This window comes from Bison bison, unplaced genomic scaffold (genome assembly GCF_000754665.1).
Source record: "Bison bison bison isolate TAMUID 2011002044 unplaced genomic scaffold, Bison_UMD1.0 scf7180017864499, whole genome shotgun sequence".
NCBI lineage: Eukaryota > Metazoa > Chordata > Mammalia > Artiodactyla > Bovidae > Bison > Bison bison.
This window is the reverse complement of record NW_011495058.1, coordinates 4,311,697-4,326,017: the sequence shown is the minus strand read 5'-3', so window position 1 is coordinate 4,326,017 and position 14,321 is coordinate 4,311,697. Positions and strand designations below refer to the sequence as shown.

The 14,321-nt window shown below is 57.2% G+C and overlaps 1 protein-coding gene across 1 annotated transcript in view; it reads right to left on the bottom strand.

The window, feature by feature from the left end:
- The window catches only part of MYO1G (myosin IG), a 16,136-nt gene that overhangs the window by 442 nt on the left and 1,373 nt on the right, over positions 1-14,321 (bottom strand). The window contains exons 2-21 of the mRNA XM_010829035.1: positions 13,710-13,918; positions 13,446-13,539; positions 12,485-12,650; positions 12,157-12,210; positions 11,349-11,444; positions 10,976-11,095; positions 9,637-9,858; positions 9,396-9,541; positions 8,583-8,697; positions 8,236-8,406; positions 7,957-8,027; positions 6,503-6,577; positions 6,184-6,316; positions 5,235-5,401; positions 4,618-4,825; positions 2,878-3,101; positions 2,156-2,300; positions 1,353-1,457; positions 1,034-1,147; positions 1-101 (exon numbers count right to left, since the gene is read on the bottom strand). Of these exons, the coding sequence (XP_010827337.1) occupies positions 1-101; positions 1,034-1,147; positions 1,353-1,457; positions 2,156-2,300; positions 2,878-3,101; positions 4,618-4,825; positions 5,235-5,401; positions 6,184-6,316; positions 6,503-6,577; positions 7,957-8,027; positions 8,236-8,406; positions 8,583-8,697; positions 9,396-9,541; positions 9,637-9,858; positions 10,976-11,095; positions 11,349-11,444; positions 12,157-12,210; positions 12,485-12,650; positions 13,446-13,539; positions 13,710-13,918 (2,736 nt within the window). The remainder of the gene's footprint in view (positions 102-1,033; positions 1,148-1,352; positions 1,458-2,155; positions 2,301-2,877; positions 3,102-4,617; positions 4,826-5,234; positions 5,402-6,183; positions 6,317-6,502; positions 6,578-7,956; positions 8,028-8,235; positions 8,407-8,582; positions 8,698-9,395; positions 9,542-9,636; positions 9,859-10,975; positions 11,096-11,348; positions 11,445-12,156; positions 12,211-12,484; positions 12,651-13,445; positions 13,540-13,709; positions 13,919-14,321) is intronic.

Below are 14,321 nucleotides of genomic sequence, written 5' to 3'. Positions count from 1 at the left end.
GGCGGCGGGGAGCGGTGCAGACACACCACCAGGTCGTCATAGCCCCGCGCATGCAGCACCACCAGCTGGTCCCGCCCGCTGGTCACGCTCAGCCCGGTCACCTGAGGGGGGCAGGGTCGCAGGGTGAGGGGTGCAGCAGGCCCTCCACCCCGACCTTGCATTCTGGAGGGCCCCAGCATCCCAGGAACACATGTCCGCCCAGCTGTCTTCCCCTCCCAGCACTCTGCCCTCTTCGGAAAACCTCTTCGAGCTCCAGTCCTCCATCCTCCCTGCAGGCTCTACAGTCCTGCTGTCCCCTCTAGGTCCCCTTCCTCCCTTTCTGGTCCTGCCCATTAAGGAGAGGGTTGGGCAAGGTGCACCGCACAAGAGGACTTTTGCCGTGATGGAATATTCTAGATCTGCGAAGTCTAACATGGCACCATTGCTCACCTATAGCTTTCTAGCACCTGAATGTGCTGGTGCAACTAAGAAGCTGAACTTTCATTTTTCTCTACTTGTCAATTGTATTTAAAATATCCACACTGGTAGTGGCCATGGTACCAGATGGTCCCTCATCCTGAGAGTTATAGGGACCCCCAGCCTCAGTTTCTGCCCTGGGTTGCCCCTTGTCCTGAGGGAGTATGAGCTGTAACTCCAGGGAGTAGTGGGCCATAGAGCTGGGCAGAGGGGTGAAGGGAAGGGACAGGGTCCCATGGGTGGCAGCCACACACTGCAGCCAGGACCATGTGGTCCAGGTAGGGAGGACCCCAGGCAGGCTCAGGCGCAGATGTGGGGAAGAGGGGCCGTTTGGCTCTGCCCAAGAGTAGAGCAGGAGGAGGGTGAGCAGGCTGAGCATGGAGTTTGGGGCCCTACACCCATGGGCAGGCTGTTCAGTGGGGGCTGAGGGGAAGCTGCCATCCTGAGCCGATGCTGAGTTCTAGATAGCTCTGGTCATCCCAGGGAGGCCTGAGGGGAGGGGCCCAGCAGCAGTGCCCAGCAGGACACTGGGCCCGCTGGAGCCCGGCGAATGCCTCTGCCCTCCCACAGGACTCACCGCATCCAGGGGCACGGCCCGCATCACCCGGTACTGCCGGCCTGGCTCCAGCTTGTAGAGGTGCCGATCTGTGAGCAACAGTGCCCGGTCCCGGCTTTTGTTGAAGCGATTCACCTGTAGGACGGGTGGTTTCAGGGTCACTGCCTGGCCCGGGGGGGCTCCCCAGGAGGTGTGGCTGGAGGCCTCCCCTCTGTGAAGCCATTCTCTCACTAACTGGGTTGGAGCTGAAGTTTTTGAAGTTCAAGAGTAGTTGTGAAACCTCTTAGCTGGGCCTGAACCAGGGCTGTCATCAGCCAGCAGCCCTGAACCCACTGCTCACCTTTCTGACGTGGCTGGAGAAGAGCACGGCCCCAAAGCCGTCTTTTTCCCGAAGCGTCTTCAGTCGCTGAGCAAACAGGCCTGAGGCTGTGGGGTTGTCTGTGGCCTGGGGACAGTTGGGGGTTGCTTAGGGTGAGGTCGTGGGACCATGCGTGATTGACCACGACTCTTAATGAATCCGCACAGCTATCCTTGACCTCAGAAAACCTCATCATGTCATGCACGGGCCTCCCAGTGGGCCCAGCCACCACGCTGGGTTCCCTGAAGCCCACCACACAGACCTCTGCAGCCCTAAGGTTCTAGGCACACGTCTGAGCCCCCCACACCCATTCACCCACCCAGCTCCTCAGGCCAGGCCTGGATAGACACTGAGATGGAAGGGGCCTGGCAAGACCTGGCTCCTCCATGCTAAGCCATTCATTTGGGCCAACCTCACACCCCTGAGGCTTTGGCCCCTGCAGAACTGGGCGAGGGGGCCACTCACAGAGCCCATGTGGGCCAACGGGAGCCACAGTGTTCGGTTCTGGTCAGGGGGCTGTGCCTAACAAGGGGGTCTGTGCCTGAGAATGGGGGGGTTGAGAACGGAGGAAAGGGAGTGGGAGTAGGGTAGAGGAGGCTCTCAGTAAAGCCTACGTCAGCTGGTTCTGAGTGAAAACCCTTAAACTGTGGAGGCAAGGGGCAAGGACACAGGGGGACAGCCCACAGGACAGCCAGGCCCAGAGACAGGACAGCTAAGGTGGACACAGGCAAGGTCTCAGCCTGGAGCCCCTTCCTGGCAGCCAGCCCCTGCAGCCCCGCACTTACGGAGGACAAGTAGTCCCGGGCCCAGGCCCGCCGGCAGCCCCAGTCCTGCCGTAGCTCCTGCAGGGCCGCCATGGCAGCCACCTTGGCCTTGATCTGAGCCATGTCCGAAGGCGGGATGTTCTTCACCAGCTGCCGGGCCCGCCACCTGGAGAGGGCCAGGTAGTCAGATGGACCGCTGTGAAGGCCTTGCCCCTCCCCACTCCTGGTTCTGCTCCCTTTCCTGAGAACACATGTTAAGGACTTTTCACGTCCTTTACCCCAGTAGGAGAAGGCCAAGCCCCTCAGCCTGGCACTGGCCGACTTCTGTGTCCCAGCCTCCCTGGTCTCAATGGAAGGTGGCCTCTCCTGTTCTGAGCACACTGGTTGCCCTTCACACCTTGTCCTAAAGAATTCCTAACTCAGCCTTCAAAGCCTGGCTCAGTTACAGAGTTTCCCCCACTTCTAGCTTCAACCCACTACCCACCCTGCAGGGCCCTAGGAAGGAGATAAAGGCCTGCAAGCCCTCCAGATGTCCAGAATGGTGCTGGAGACATTAGGAATCTTATAGCGGTTGTGAGGTGTAGGCTGTCAACGGATGCGCACAGCCCTCTGTCTTCCTGTTTATCCAATGGGACTGTGTGTCTCCTAGCTGGCTCTGTGGGGTTCAGATGACCTGGTCCAGGTGTTCAATGGGCTCTAGCTGAGTGGAAAAGACCAAGGTGGGTGGGGCGGAGAGCAAGTACCTGGAGAAGAGGGCCTGGCAGATGTCCTGGAAAGGCTGCAGCACGGTGGGTGGTGGGGGCCAGACGAGGTCACGGCCATAGTGCGGGGGCTGCCGCGCAGCCTGGAATCGCCGCTGCAGCTCTGTCAGGTGAGCACGCACCTTGTGCCTCCGGAAGCAGCGCATGATGGTGTAGATGGCCCTCAGTCGCCGGCAGCGCCTCCTGGCCAGCGTGCCCCGCCATGCCTGGGGAGCCGGTAGGAGGTGGTGCTCCGTCAGGCCGTGCCAGGCCCCACCTCCCTCACATGTGCTGCTGTGCTGTGCTTAGTCTCTCAGTCGTGCCCCATTCTTTGTGACCCTATGGACTGTAGCCCTCAAAGCTCCTCTGTCCATGGGGATTCTCTAGGCAAGAATACTGGAGTGGGTTGCCATGCCCTTCTCCAGGGGATCTTCCCAACCCAGGGATTAAACCCAGGTATCCCACATTGCAGGTGGATTCTTTACCATCTAATCCACCAGGGAAGCCCCTCCCTCATATGGGGAGACCCCAAATTGGAGGGGTACCCTGAGAATGTGACCATCAGACCCAGACTGGAGACCCTACAAGGTAAGCAGCCCAGTGAACTCACAGATTAAAACCTGACTTGAACAGACTGAGGATATGACTGGGGACATGTGGTTACTGACTGGACGGGACACAGGAAGTCAGTAACAACTTTCTAAATCCTATTTCTGGGATGGTGTGGTATTGTGTCATGTTCTTAAAAATAACCCTGTGTGTTAGAGGAGATATCAGAGGTAACAACAAAATGCAACGTGTCATCATTCATTGGATTCTGGGTTTTTAAAAGACATAACGGGTCATAGTGGAACCCATTCAAATTTCTTTCGGAAATTTGAATACGGCCTACATGTTAGATATTCAGCTATGTAGGTTATATTTTATCAGTGTTAGTTTTCTTGAATGGGCTAATGTCGGTGTGATTATAAAGGGGAATGTCCTTGTTCTCAGAATACACACCTGATAAAGGATTTAGAGGTCATTACTTTATGTGGCTAGGGAAAAAATACAAATATATGGGTATCTGTATGTGGATGTGGAGAGAGATAAAGACAGACAGAGATGGAGCAGTGGGTGAAAACACATAACTGTAGCTATCCAGGTGAATGGTACATTGTACGAATCTTTCCAGTTTCTATAGGTTTGAAATGTTTAAGTAAAATGTTATGAGAAGAGGTGGGAGAGTCCTTATCCTTTGGAAAGACATACTGAAATGATTATAAACTAAATGACTTGATTCAAAATAATGGGAATGAAGGTGAGGTGTCTACACAAAACCACAGGGGTCATAAGGCAGGGCAGTCAGAGTGTGGGAATTTAGTACACCATTCTGCCCGATTTTCTCCAGGTTTGAAATATTTTAGGACAAATGGAAGAAAGGAAGGGAAAAGAAGAAAGTAAAGGAGCCAGATTCCTGATTATCTTGTTTTGAGCACCTGGGCCTGAGGCTGGTGGCCACAGGACAGAGGTGACCTGAACAGAAATCCAAACTTTTTGCTTGTCAGTTTCAATCTCCGTTTGTCACCTGTGAGCAGGGGACTTCTCTAGTACTTGGAACAGTGTCTGTGGTCCCCTCAGTGCACGCACAGCACCCCCGCCTCGAGTGGTGCACACCCATCTCTCCCCTACCCCCAAGTAATGCTCAGAGCGCTCTCCGGCCCCTCTCTACACCGGCCCTGGCGGGCGTCCAGCCGGCCGCACCTTCTGCAGCAGCAGCACGATGATGGGGATGAGACAGGCGCGGCTCTGCTCCAGCGTGACCAGCGTCCGGGGCGATCGGATGAAGAGCTTGCTGTGGCCAAAGGCCACGTCCCCCTGCAGCCCATGCTGCTCCAGGAGAGCGCCCACGGCCGCCTTATCGGAGCCCAGGAGATGATTCGGCCACGTGTACTCACAGGTCATCTTATACCTGTCACGGCAGGACCGGGCTGTGGGCGCTGGGCCCTGGGGAGGGGTGTGGACTTAAACCCCATCCTCCTCCCCTCTCCTCCCCCGACCCTCTCCCTCCTCCTCTCCTCCCCCTCCTCCCTCCGACCCTTTCCCCGAAGCCACTCCCACTCCAACGCCAGCTCCCTGCCACGCCCACACCCCGTGCCACGCCCACACCCCTCCTTGCCACGCCCACCTCAGTCCACCCTGCCTAGTCCCACCCCTTGTGTCACGCGAGGGGCCTCCAAGACTGGCAGTGTCCCAGGGTCAGCAGCATCCTGCAGGCTTCCGCACTGACGTCTGAAAAGCGCTCGTTGCTTTGGGCACCCCCTGCCGGCTGATGGAACTTCTCAAGGACCAATCCCCCGCCACGGGAGAAGGGGCCGTACCTGAGCAGGAATCGAGGATAGGGCTGGCGGGAAGCGAAGCCTGCCCTGCGGACCCTCACGTTCTCCAGCAGCCCCAGGTACGCGACTTGGTGGCGACAGTGGCCCTCGTCCAGCTTCCCGGCCACCTTGTCCTCATTGGGCTTGATACAGCGGACGTAGAAGGGCTCCTGTGAGGACAAAGGACACTCGGAGAGGCCAGTGTCACAGCCCTACAGTTACTCAGTTACTGGACAGGGGCAGTGAGGAGCTCAGGCCTGTCTCTATCCCTCCCATGCTGCCATCCATAGGGTAGAGGATCTCTCAGGGGGACAGGGAGGCCCAGGGACCAAGGGCAGGCAGAAGGGCAAGGCCAGCCAGGAGGAGAGTGGGGATGAGGGCATGGTGGGCAGAATGGGACCTGGGAGCTCCAGTGCTGGGTGTGGGCAGGGTGCTGGCCCACATTCAGGTCCTGACAGTGCAGCAGAGCCCCTCAGCCCTTCCTCTTGCCTTCCCAGAGGCCCTGCAGAGTCTCTGGACATTCTACTATTAAGCTGGCCCTGGCATCCTCCCGCTGCCCTCTCTGACTTTGGGCCCCAATTTCTGCAAGATGTGAGTGCCACTTTCTTGTCCTGGTGCCTCCAGCTTCCAGAAAACTAATCCTGGCTCCAGGCAGGACCAGGGCTGGGCCAACTCAAGTTCTGGGTGAGGTCTCCCCTAGCCCATCCCTGAGAAGCAATGGGGCCAGGGGAAGGCTACAAGGATCTTGTGTTTACTCAAGCCTTGGCCCGGCTCAGGGCATCGTAACCTGAGCAGTGGCAGGTCCCTTTCTGCTGGAGGAGGTATGGCTCACAGCAGACAGGAAAGGAACACCCTCTTATGATGCACAAAGGCAATGGAGGACCCAGCCTAACATCCAGGCACAGACAGAAGGATCTGGAAGGATCCAGATTCAAGGTGGGGGGGGCCGTACCTTGGAGGCCAGGTTTTCCACCAGGGCCACCATGGAGTTCTTGAAGAGTGTGCCGGCCGTCAGGGGGCGCTTGGTCACCTCTGTGATGTCCTGCTGCCCATCTGGCCACATGGCCCGCAGGGTGGGATCCTTGCTGTGGACATAGGCCGCATGCCCAGATGCCCTCCAGGAGGACAGCCCCCACCCAAGCTTGGCCATGTGTAAACTTCAAGACCTTGGGCTGTGAGGGTCAGACCGAGTGTCTGAAGGCCCTTCCAGCCAGAGTGCCTGGGCCTTCACTGTCTGGCATCCACACACATGCCCAGAGAGCCCCTCTCACCTGTTGTACAGCAGACGCTTGAAGTCCTGGAAGAGGAAGTCTCTGTTCTTATCAATGAAGCCCTCCACGGAGTACCTGGGGGAGGTCCGGGGGAGGGCCAGTGAGGAGGTAAGGGGCTTCTGACCCCCTAGTATGCCCCTCCCCCTCCTCCCATCTGGTCAGCCTCCCTTCCTTTCTCCTCACGTGCTCCTCTTCCTTCCCCTCTCCTGTCTGCTTTCCCTCTCATCATATAAGACCTCTTCCCTCAGAAGTTTCTCTCCTGAAAGATGAGTCAAGGGGTTATGCCCACGGAGCCAAATGTTGCATCACTGAATCCTGGCTTTAGCACATACATGCTGTGTGATCTGGGACAAGTGACTTAAACTCTCTGTGCCTCAGTAGACATCACACCCTCAGAACAGTGCCTACTGAGTTTCCATAAATAAATGTCAGCGACTGCAGTTACAACCAGGAAATCCTGAGTCATTGGTCTGTTTGGCTCCTTGGCCTGGAGGACCTCAGATTCATCATTCTAGCCTTTGCTAGAAAGCTCAGTGCCAAAATCTTGGCTTCACTTGCAGTTCCTAGAAAGTCTCAGGGCCATGGGATCTGACTCCTGGCAGCTTCGTCTTTTCGATTCTATTTCTTCTCCTCATGAAGGACACGTGGGAGACTTGTGTCTTTCTCTGTGAGTCACCTCAGATCCAATTCCGGGTGAGATGTGTGACAGGGGAATTAATAATAATCATGGCCACTTCTGGAAGACACTAGGGACTTTGGTGCTCAGTGTGTGGCCTGAGGACTGGCCATGTCCACCTCGCCTGGGAGCTCATTAGAAACACATCATCTGGCCTCTCTGCTCCTCCTCGCTGACAAAAGGTGACAAGAACTGGCCCCAGGGCTTTCCTGATGCTCAGTGGTAAAGAATCTGCCTGCCAATGCAGGGGACGTGGGTTTAGTCCCTGGTCTGGGAACATCCCACGTGCCACAGAGCAGCTAAACCCATACTCCACAACTGTTGAGCCTGGGAGCTGCAACCACTGAAGGCTGTGGACCCTAGAGCCTGTGCTCTGCAACAAGAGAAGCCACTACAGTGGGAAGCCTGTGCACTGAAACTAGAGAGTATCCCCTGCTCTCTGCAACTAGAGAAACGTCCACACAGCAACAAAAATCCAGCACAGCCAATAAAGAAAGAAAGAATTTTTTAAAAATAAAAGTACTGGCCCTGGGCTCAGAACAGAGGTCCCACCCTAGCTGCACCTCTGAGTCTCCAGCCGCTCTACCAGAAATTGGCTTTTTCTTTTTTAAAGCTGCCCAGAAGATTCTAGGATGCAGCCAGGGCTAAGAATCACTATCTTAAAAGCCCTAATTGATATTTCTCATTTGTGAATCTGGTGAAGAGCATATTTCCAGTGTCTTAAAAAGGGGAGGGGGCGGTGGGGGGGGGGACCAGATGCCCAGTGGGGGCCCCTTACGTGACATCCCCTGCATAGTGCTTGATCCGGAAGTCTCGGCCAAACTCCATGGTCTTGTCTGTGGGGCAGAGCTATGGATGGGGACAGCACAGGTCAAGACCTAGAAGGTGTGGGGGGATCTAGGGGAGAAAGGGGAGACAGCCCTGCAGAGGAGGCTGAGCCACCACCAAGACCCCCTACCCACCCCAAGACAGGCAGTGTGGCACCGTGGGGTGCCCGCCAGTGCCGGGACCAGCTGGACGGGCACAGGGTGGGGAGACCACAGGGGCAGAGGGGCACCTGGCGGCTGGTATAGTGTGGGTGGTGGCGGTGGTGTGTGTCCAGGGTCTGCAGGAAGATCCGGTCAGTGATGGGGCCCGCAGTGCTGCAGGCCTCATCCAGCACAGCGAGGATGCCCCGGTGGGGCCGCTCCACCAGGTCCACGATGGTGGCGTTGTTGAAGTACTCCACCTGCGGCAGGCAAGCACGGCAGCTCCCGAGCCCTGTCCGCCAGCCTCCTGCCTGTGTTCCTGCCCAGTGTCCACATCTTGCAGCCCTCCTCTGCACACCCGCCGACCCAGCACCGTCCCTCCCCCCATCTCCCTCCCACCCGGGACCCGCGGGTGCAGGGAGGGCCGGGCACCCACAGTCTGCCAGGCGATGCCCTCCCGCTCATATTCCTCCTGCTCCTGCTTCAGGATGAGCTGGATGAAGAGCTGCTGCAGCTTCTCATTACAGTAATTGATGCAGAACTGCTCGAAGCTGGAGGAGGGGTGGGCAGAAGGGCCGTTCAGAGTCATGCCTCGACCACCCACACTAAGGCTTTGGCTCTGTGGAGAGTGAGTGCAACCAATAGCAGCTGTGCTGTGCTGTGCTTAGTCGCTCAGTTGTGTCCAACTCTTTGTGACCCCGTGGACTGTAGCCTGCCAGGCTCCTCTGTCCATGGAAGTCTCCAGGCAAGAATATTGGAGTGGGTTGTTATGCTCTCCTCCAGGGTATCTTCCCAACCCAGGGATCAAACCCAGGTCTTCCACATTGCAGGAGGATTCTTTATCATCTGGGCCATCAGGGAAGCCCAATGAATAGCAGGGATCCCCCCAGATAGATGCCCTGAAGATCGCCTGAGGGGTCTGGAGCCAGGCACCCCAGTGGCCTGCCAATAGGGGTGCATCTCTCACTCTGGGCTGCTCTTTTACCTGGTCCCTACTCCCTAGCCCACCCAGCACATGTGCCCTGAAGTGGATTGAGGAGTCCCTGTGAGGGGAAGTAAGCCAAGTTCTTGCCATCCCAGGCACCAGGGGTGGTGGCACAGCTGAAGCAGGCTTGAAGACATGAGCCTAGGGGCCAAGGACCAACCATGATGGACACTAGGCATCCTGTTCCTCTGCCCAGCCAAGCTCCCCAGGACTAAGAGTTGGGGCGGGGGTCAGAGTGTGGGATGTGGTGTCGGAACTACCCACCTATTGACGGGGAACACCTCAAAGCCATAGATGTCCAGCACACCAATGACTGTGTCCTTGCCGTCACGCCGGGGGTCCCGGTCCCGGGGTTCCATGACGTGATTAATCCGGTCCACCACCCACTCAAATAGTCGCTGGTACACTGCCTGGGGAGAGGCAAAAAGCCAGCTGCTTCTGACTGCCTCTGGCCTTGTCTCCTCTGGGAAGGCCTCCGGGGTTCCCCACCCACCCCCTAGAATACCTTGGCACAGGCATCCCGGGCATAGCTGGCCTCGGCTGCAGTGTGGCCCTTTTCAATGACCTCCCTGCCTCCAGAGGCCACAGTGCGAGCTAGTAGGCAGCGCAGCACTAGCTCCCGGGGTGTGGCCGTCAGCTCAGCCACGTGGTCCACCAGCACTTCCTCGGTCACCGCCAGGCGCCCCTGCTCCAGGTTGCTCTCCAGCTCCACGAACTCAATGTTTCCCTGGTGATGGTAAATCGTCAAGAGTCAGGCTCTGTGTCTCAGAGGAGCCTGTACACTTATGCCCAGGGAAGGGAAGGCAGGGGCATGGGGAGCTGCTCCTGGAGCACACCAAAGCCTTCCCCAAGGCTTCCCACCGGGAATGTCATGTGAGTGGGCCCACCGTGTCCTCCTGTAGCTGGTTATGTGCTGCCCACACCTCATGTTTCCTGAGAGAGAGCAGAGGCTCAGAGTCACTGAGTAACCTGCCCAAAGTCACTCAACTTTTAGGTGACAGAAGCAAGAGCCAGGTCTGTGTGTTTGTTGTCAGTTACTAAGTTGTGTCTGACTCTTTCAACCCCAGGGACTACAGCATGCCAGGCTTCCCTGTCCTTCTCCATCTCCCGGAGTTTGCTCGAACTCATGTCCATTGAGTCAGTGATGCCATCCAACCATCTCATCCTCTGTTGCCCCTTCTCCTCCTGCCCTCAGTCTTTCCCAGCATCAGGATCTTTTCCAATGAGTTGGCTGTTTGCATCAAGTGGCCAAAGTATTGGAGCTTCAGCTTCAACATCAGTGGTTCCAATGAAAATTTAGAGTTGATTTCCTTTGATTGGTTTGATCTCCTTGCAGTCCAAGGGACTCTCAAGACCAGCAGTTCAGTTTGAAAGCATCAGTTCTTTGGTGGTTAGCCTTTATGGTTCAACTCTCACATCTGTACATGACTACTGGAAAAACCATAGCTTTGACTAGATAGATCTTTGTCGGCAGAGTGATGTCTCTGCTTTTTAATATGCTGTCTAGGTTTGTCATAGCTTTTCTTTCAAGGAGCAAGCATCTTTTAATTTCATGGCTGTAGTCACCGTCTGCAGTAATTTGGGAGCTCAAGAAGATAAAATCTGCCACTGTTTCCATTTTACTGAGCCCAAACTGCCCTTACCTGCTAAGTACAGGCTAAACTACCAGATGTGGACCAGGCACGTTATGGGAACCCATAATCGAAACAACTTGGGTTTCAGCAGAGGGAGGAGTGGGCCAGTTACACTGCTGGGTTGTTAGAGGCCAGTCTTCTCCTTCACGGGAGGTGCCCAGCCAGGGCACCACATGGGGAAGTGGCTGCAGTGCCCACAGGCAGGCTCACCAGGTGCAGTATAGCAGCCAGGATCCGGTGCACAGAGGCCACCTCCTCAGGACTGAAGCCGATCACCCGCATGGCCTCCGTCACTGCCTGGTGGTGGCTCTTCTCATCGATGTCCAGGACCTGGGGGGGAAAGGGCTCAGCACACCACTGCCACACTGAACCTCAATTCCTCTGCCTCAGTGCACTTGCTCGCCATTGCACCCCTTCCCCACTCTGAGCCCTGATTCCTCCAACTGAAAGCCTGCAGAATCAGGCCCCACAAGTCCTGCTGAGCCATTCATACCACCCTGGACCCAGCTGAAGCCACTGGTCACCAGCCCCAGGGTCCTGGGACTAGGAGTGACTAGAGCTTGGGCTCCCTGCCCCCACTCACATTGAGCCCCGCCCCCTGGCGCGTGAAATTATACACTGCAGGGTTTCTCTGAAGGTGTAGTTCTTGCAGCTCCTCATCCTCACAGCCCCGCAGCACCTGGAGGACCCAGACATCCCTCTGTTAGGCCCCTGAGCTCCAAGATATGCCCCCTCCCACCATACACCCTACCCACAAACAGATGGCATCCTTCAACCACTGCTGATCCAACGAATGCATGGTATGAGTCAGCACGGTGATGGTGTGGACAGTGCCTGAGCCCAGGGAGGACCCACTTCTAGGTCAGACATGGTGTAGATTCTGAACAAGTCTGAGGAGAACCCACTCGATGCGGTGTAGACACCACTAGAATCCAGGGAGATCCCATTTTGGTGTCAGACACTGTGTAGAAACTGCCTGTTTCCTGGGAGGACCTACTTCAGTGATCAGACATATGTAAATATGGCCAGTGTCCAGGCACCCACTTTGGTGAGTCAGAAAGGATGTAGATACCACCTCCAAATCCAAGGAGATCCCACCTTAGTAGGTCAGACATGGTGTAGACACCACCTGAGTTCTCAGTGGGTCTTACCCAGTGTAGACACTATCAGTGCCCAGAAACCACCTCAGTGTCAGACACAGTGTAGACACTTCCCTGCCCAGGTCCAGGGAGACCCCACATCAGGGCCAGATGAGGTACACACACTGCCATGTCCAGGGAATTCCCAGCCCAATGGGGGTGGGGAAAGACAGGGGGAGGGGAGGGGAATGGACTGTGGGTGGGGCCAACAGGACCCCCCTTGCAGGTCCCCACCTGCCAGCTTTGGCTCACCTGATAGAAGGCGTGGAAGTTCCTTTCGCCTACGTGCTGCTTAAGTACCCGCGACTGTGGAGAAACGGACAGCTGGACTCATGCCTGGGACCGGCCCCATCCCAGGGACCTGTCCCAGAGCCCCCAGGACAGGGCAGGTAGGGGGTGGCGGTGGACCTGGCTATGGAGGGAGCCCCGCCCTGTGAACCTGAGACATCAGAGAAGGTCTGTTCCTGCCTCCACGGCACCAGGGCCAGGAGAGTCAGCGTGGTGGGACGGCTCTGCCTGGTCCCCCTGAGAGAGGCCTGTGTGCAGCCCACCTGCCCGGGGTCTTGGTAGCAGGGCCCACCTTTTCCAGCAGGTAGCTGTGGATGTGTCCCCCCACGGGGTCTCCTTTGAAGTCAAAGTTGATGTCCATGTACTTGCCAAAGCGGCTAGAGTTGTGGTTGCGGTTGGTGCGAGCATTGCCGAAGGCCTCCAGCACGCATGTGGACTTGAGCAGCACGTCCTTGACCCTGCATGGAGTGGGGAGGCAGAGGGGCCAGGACTATGACACGAAGACCTTGCACTCGGGACTGTGTCCCCATGCAGGATAGCTGCCTGAGGCTTCCCAATCACAGGAGGAGAGGGAGTCTGAGGGCCGGTCCCACCCTGCGCTGCCCCTTGCAGGCGCTTGACTCTGAGATGCTGGGAAATGCACCTGCCAGGCACTCATGCTGGTGACTGTGAAGCCTTGAGCCTTGAAAGGCATTGACCCGCCTTCTCAGACCAAAGTTGTAGCCCAGTGAGGAGCTGGATCTGGACACTTGGCACTGCCAGGCATGTGTGCTTGGGAATTTCCATCGCTGCTGCCACCCCAATCCTACCCCGAACCCCACCTTACCCCATCTTAACAGGAAGAGGCAGAGCTCTCACACAGGAAGCTGCTCCCACAGATCCCTGTTGGTGAGCTGCCAGCAGGTAGATAGGTCCTGGTTTCCGGGTTTCTGGCCCAGCCCTGACACTGGCCTGGCATCGAGGGCTTTTCTTACGGGCAGCCAACCTCTCTGCTCCCATTGGGTCCCCGTGAGGGCCCAGCACCTATCTGTTGGCCCTCTTCACCTCCTCCCTTTCCCATCCGTAGAGGAAGGGCACCCCTATGCTGGGCCTCGCCTCTACTTGGGTAGAGAGGTCCTAGCTGTGGGTCACTTAGAGTCTTACTGACAGCCACTGAACTTGGCCTGAGCTGGACTCCATTGTGTTTCTTGCCCTCCATCAGGCACGAGACACAGGCCAGCCCTTCCCTACCATCCCCACCCCACTGGCCTCACCTCTCCACCTCGGCCCGCTGGCTTGGGTTGGTAACGGCTGCGATGTATTGCATGATGTGCTTGCTGGCTTCTGTCTTCCCTGCCCCACTCTCGCCTGCCAACAGATGGACAGTCAGAATTTTTGGCTGCTCCCCCTTAACCAGGTCCCTGTGCCCACCCGTACTCCCAGGCACTCCAACCACCACACCATCATTGACAAATGAAAATACTGGGACCCAGGGAGGTTGTGGGCCGGCACCTGGGCCCCGGATGCTAGGCAGGTACCTGAAATAACAATGCAGGTGTCCCTGGACCGGCGCTTCATTGCTCTGTAGGCGGCGTTGGCCACAGCATACAGGTGGGGTGGCCTCTCATAGAGCTCGCGGCCCTGGTACCTGGCAATGGCTTCTGGCCCGTACAGGGGCAGCTCCTGGTAGGGGTTTACGGACACCAGCACCTCACCGATGTATGTGTAGATGCGGCCCTTCTCGAACCTGGCACAGGCAGGGCAGGTCCTCAGTGTTCAGGGCCAAGGGGACACACACATAGATTCCGGGGCATTGGGCCCAGGTGGGAAGTCTTGGGGCCCTGGCCCACCCCCAGGGCTGAGGGCAGAGAAGTGTGTGGGGGGGAAGTGGTGGGGTTGACTTGAATCTTCCGTTGCCATCTTGCTAGGAGCCTCACCCACACACAAGGTAGTGTTGGGGTCCAAGCTGCTCTCCATGGGGTGGAGTCACAGGAATCCTGACTCTGTTTTATCAAGGGACTGACTTGCCCAAGGCCACACTGGGCCAGGCAGAACAGGCAGCTTAGGTGATGGAGTTGAGCCCAGGGAGGAGATAGGGGTGGGAGGTGGAGGGAGGGACCTCCAGTTGTTTCCGTCTCAAGACCTGGGCG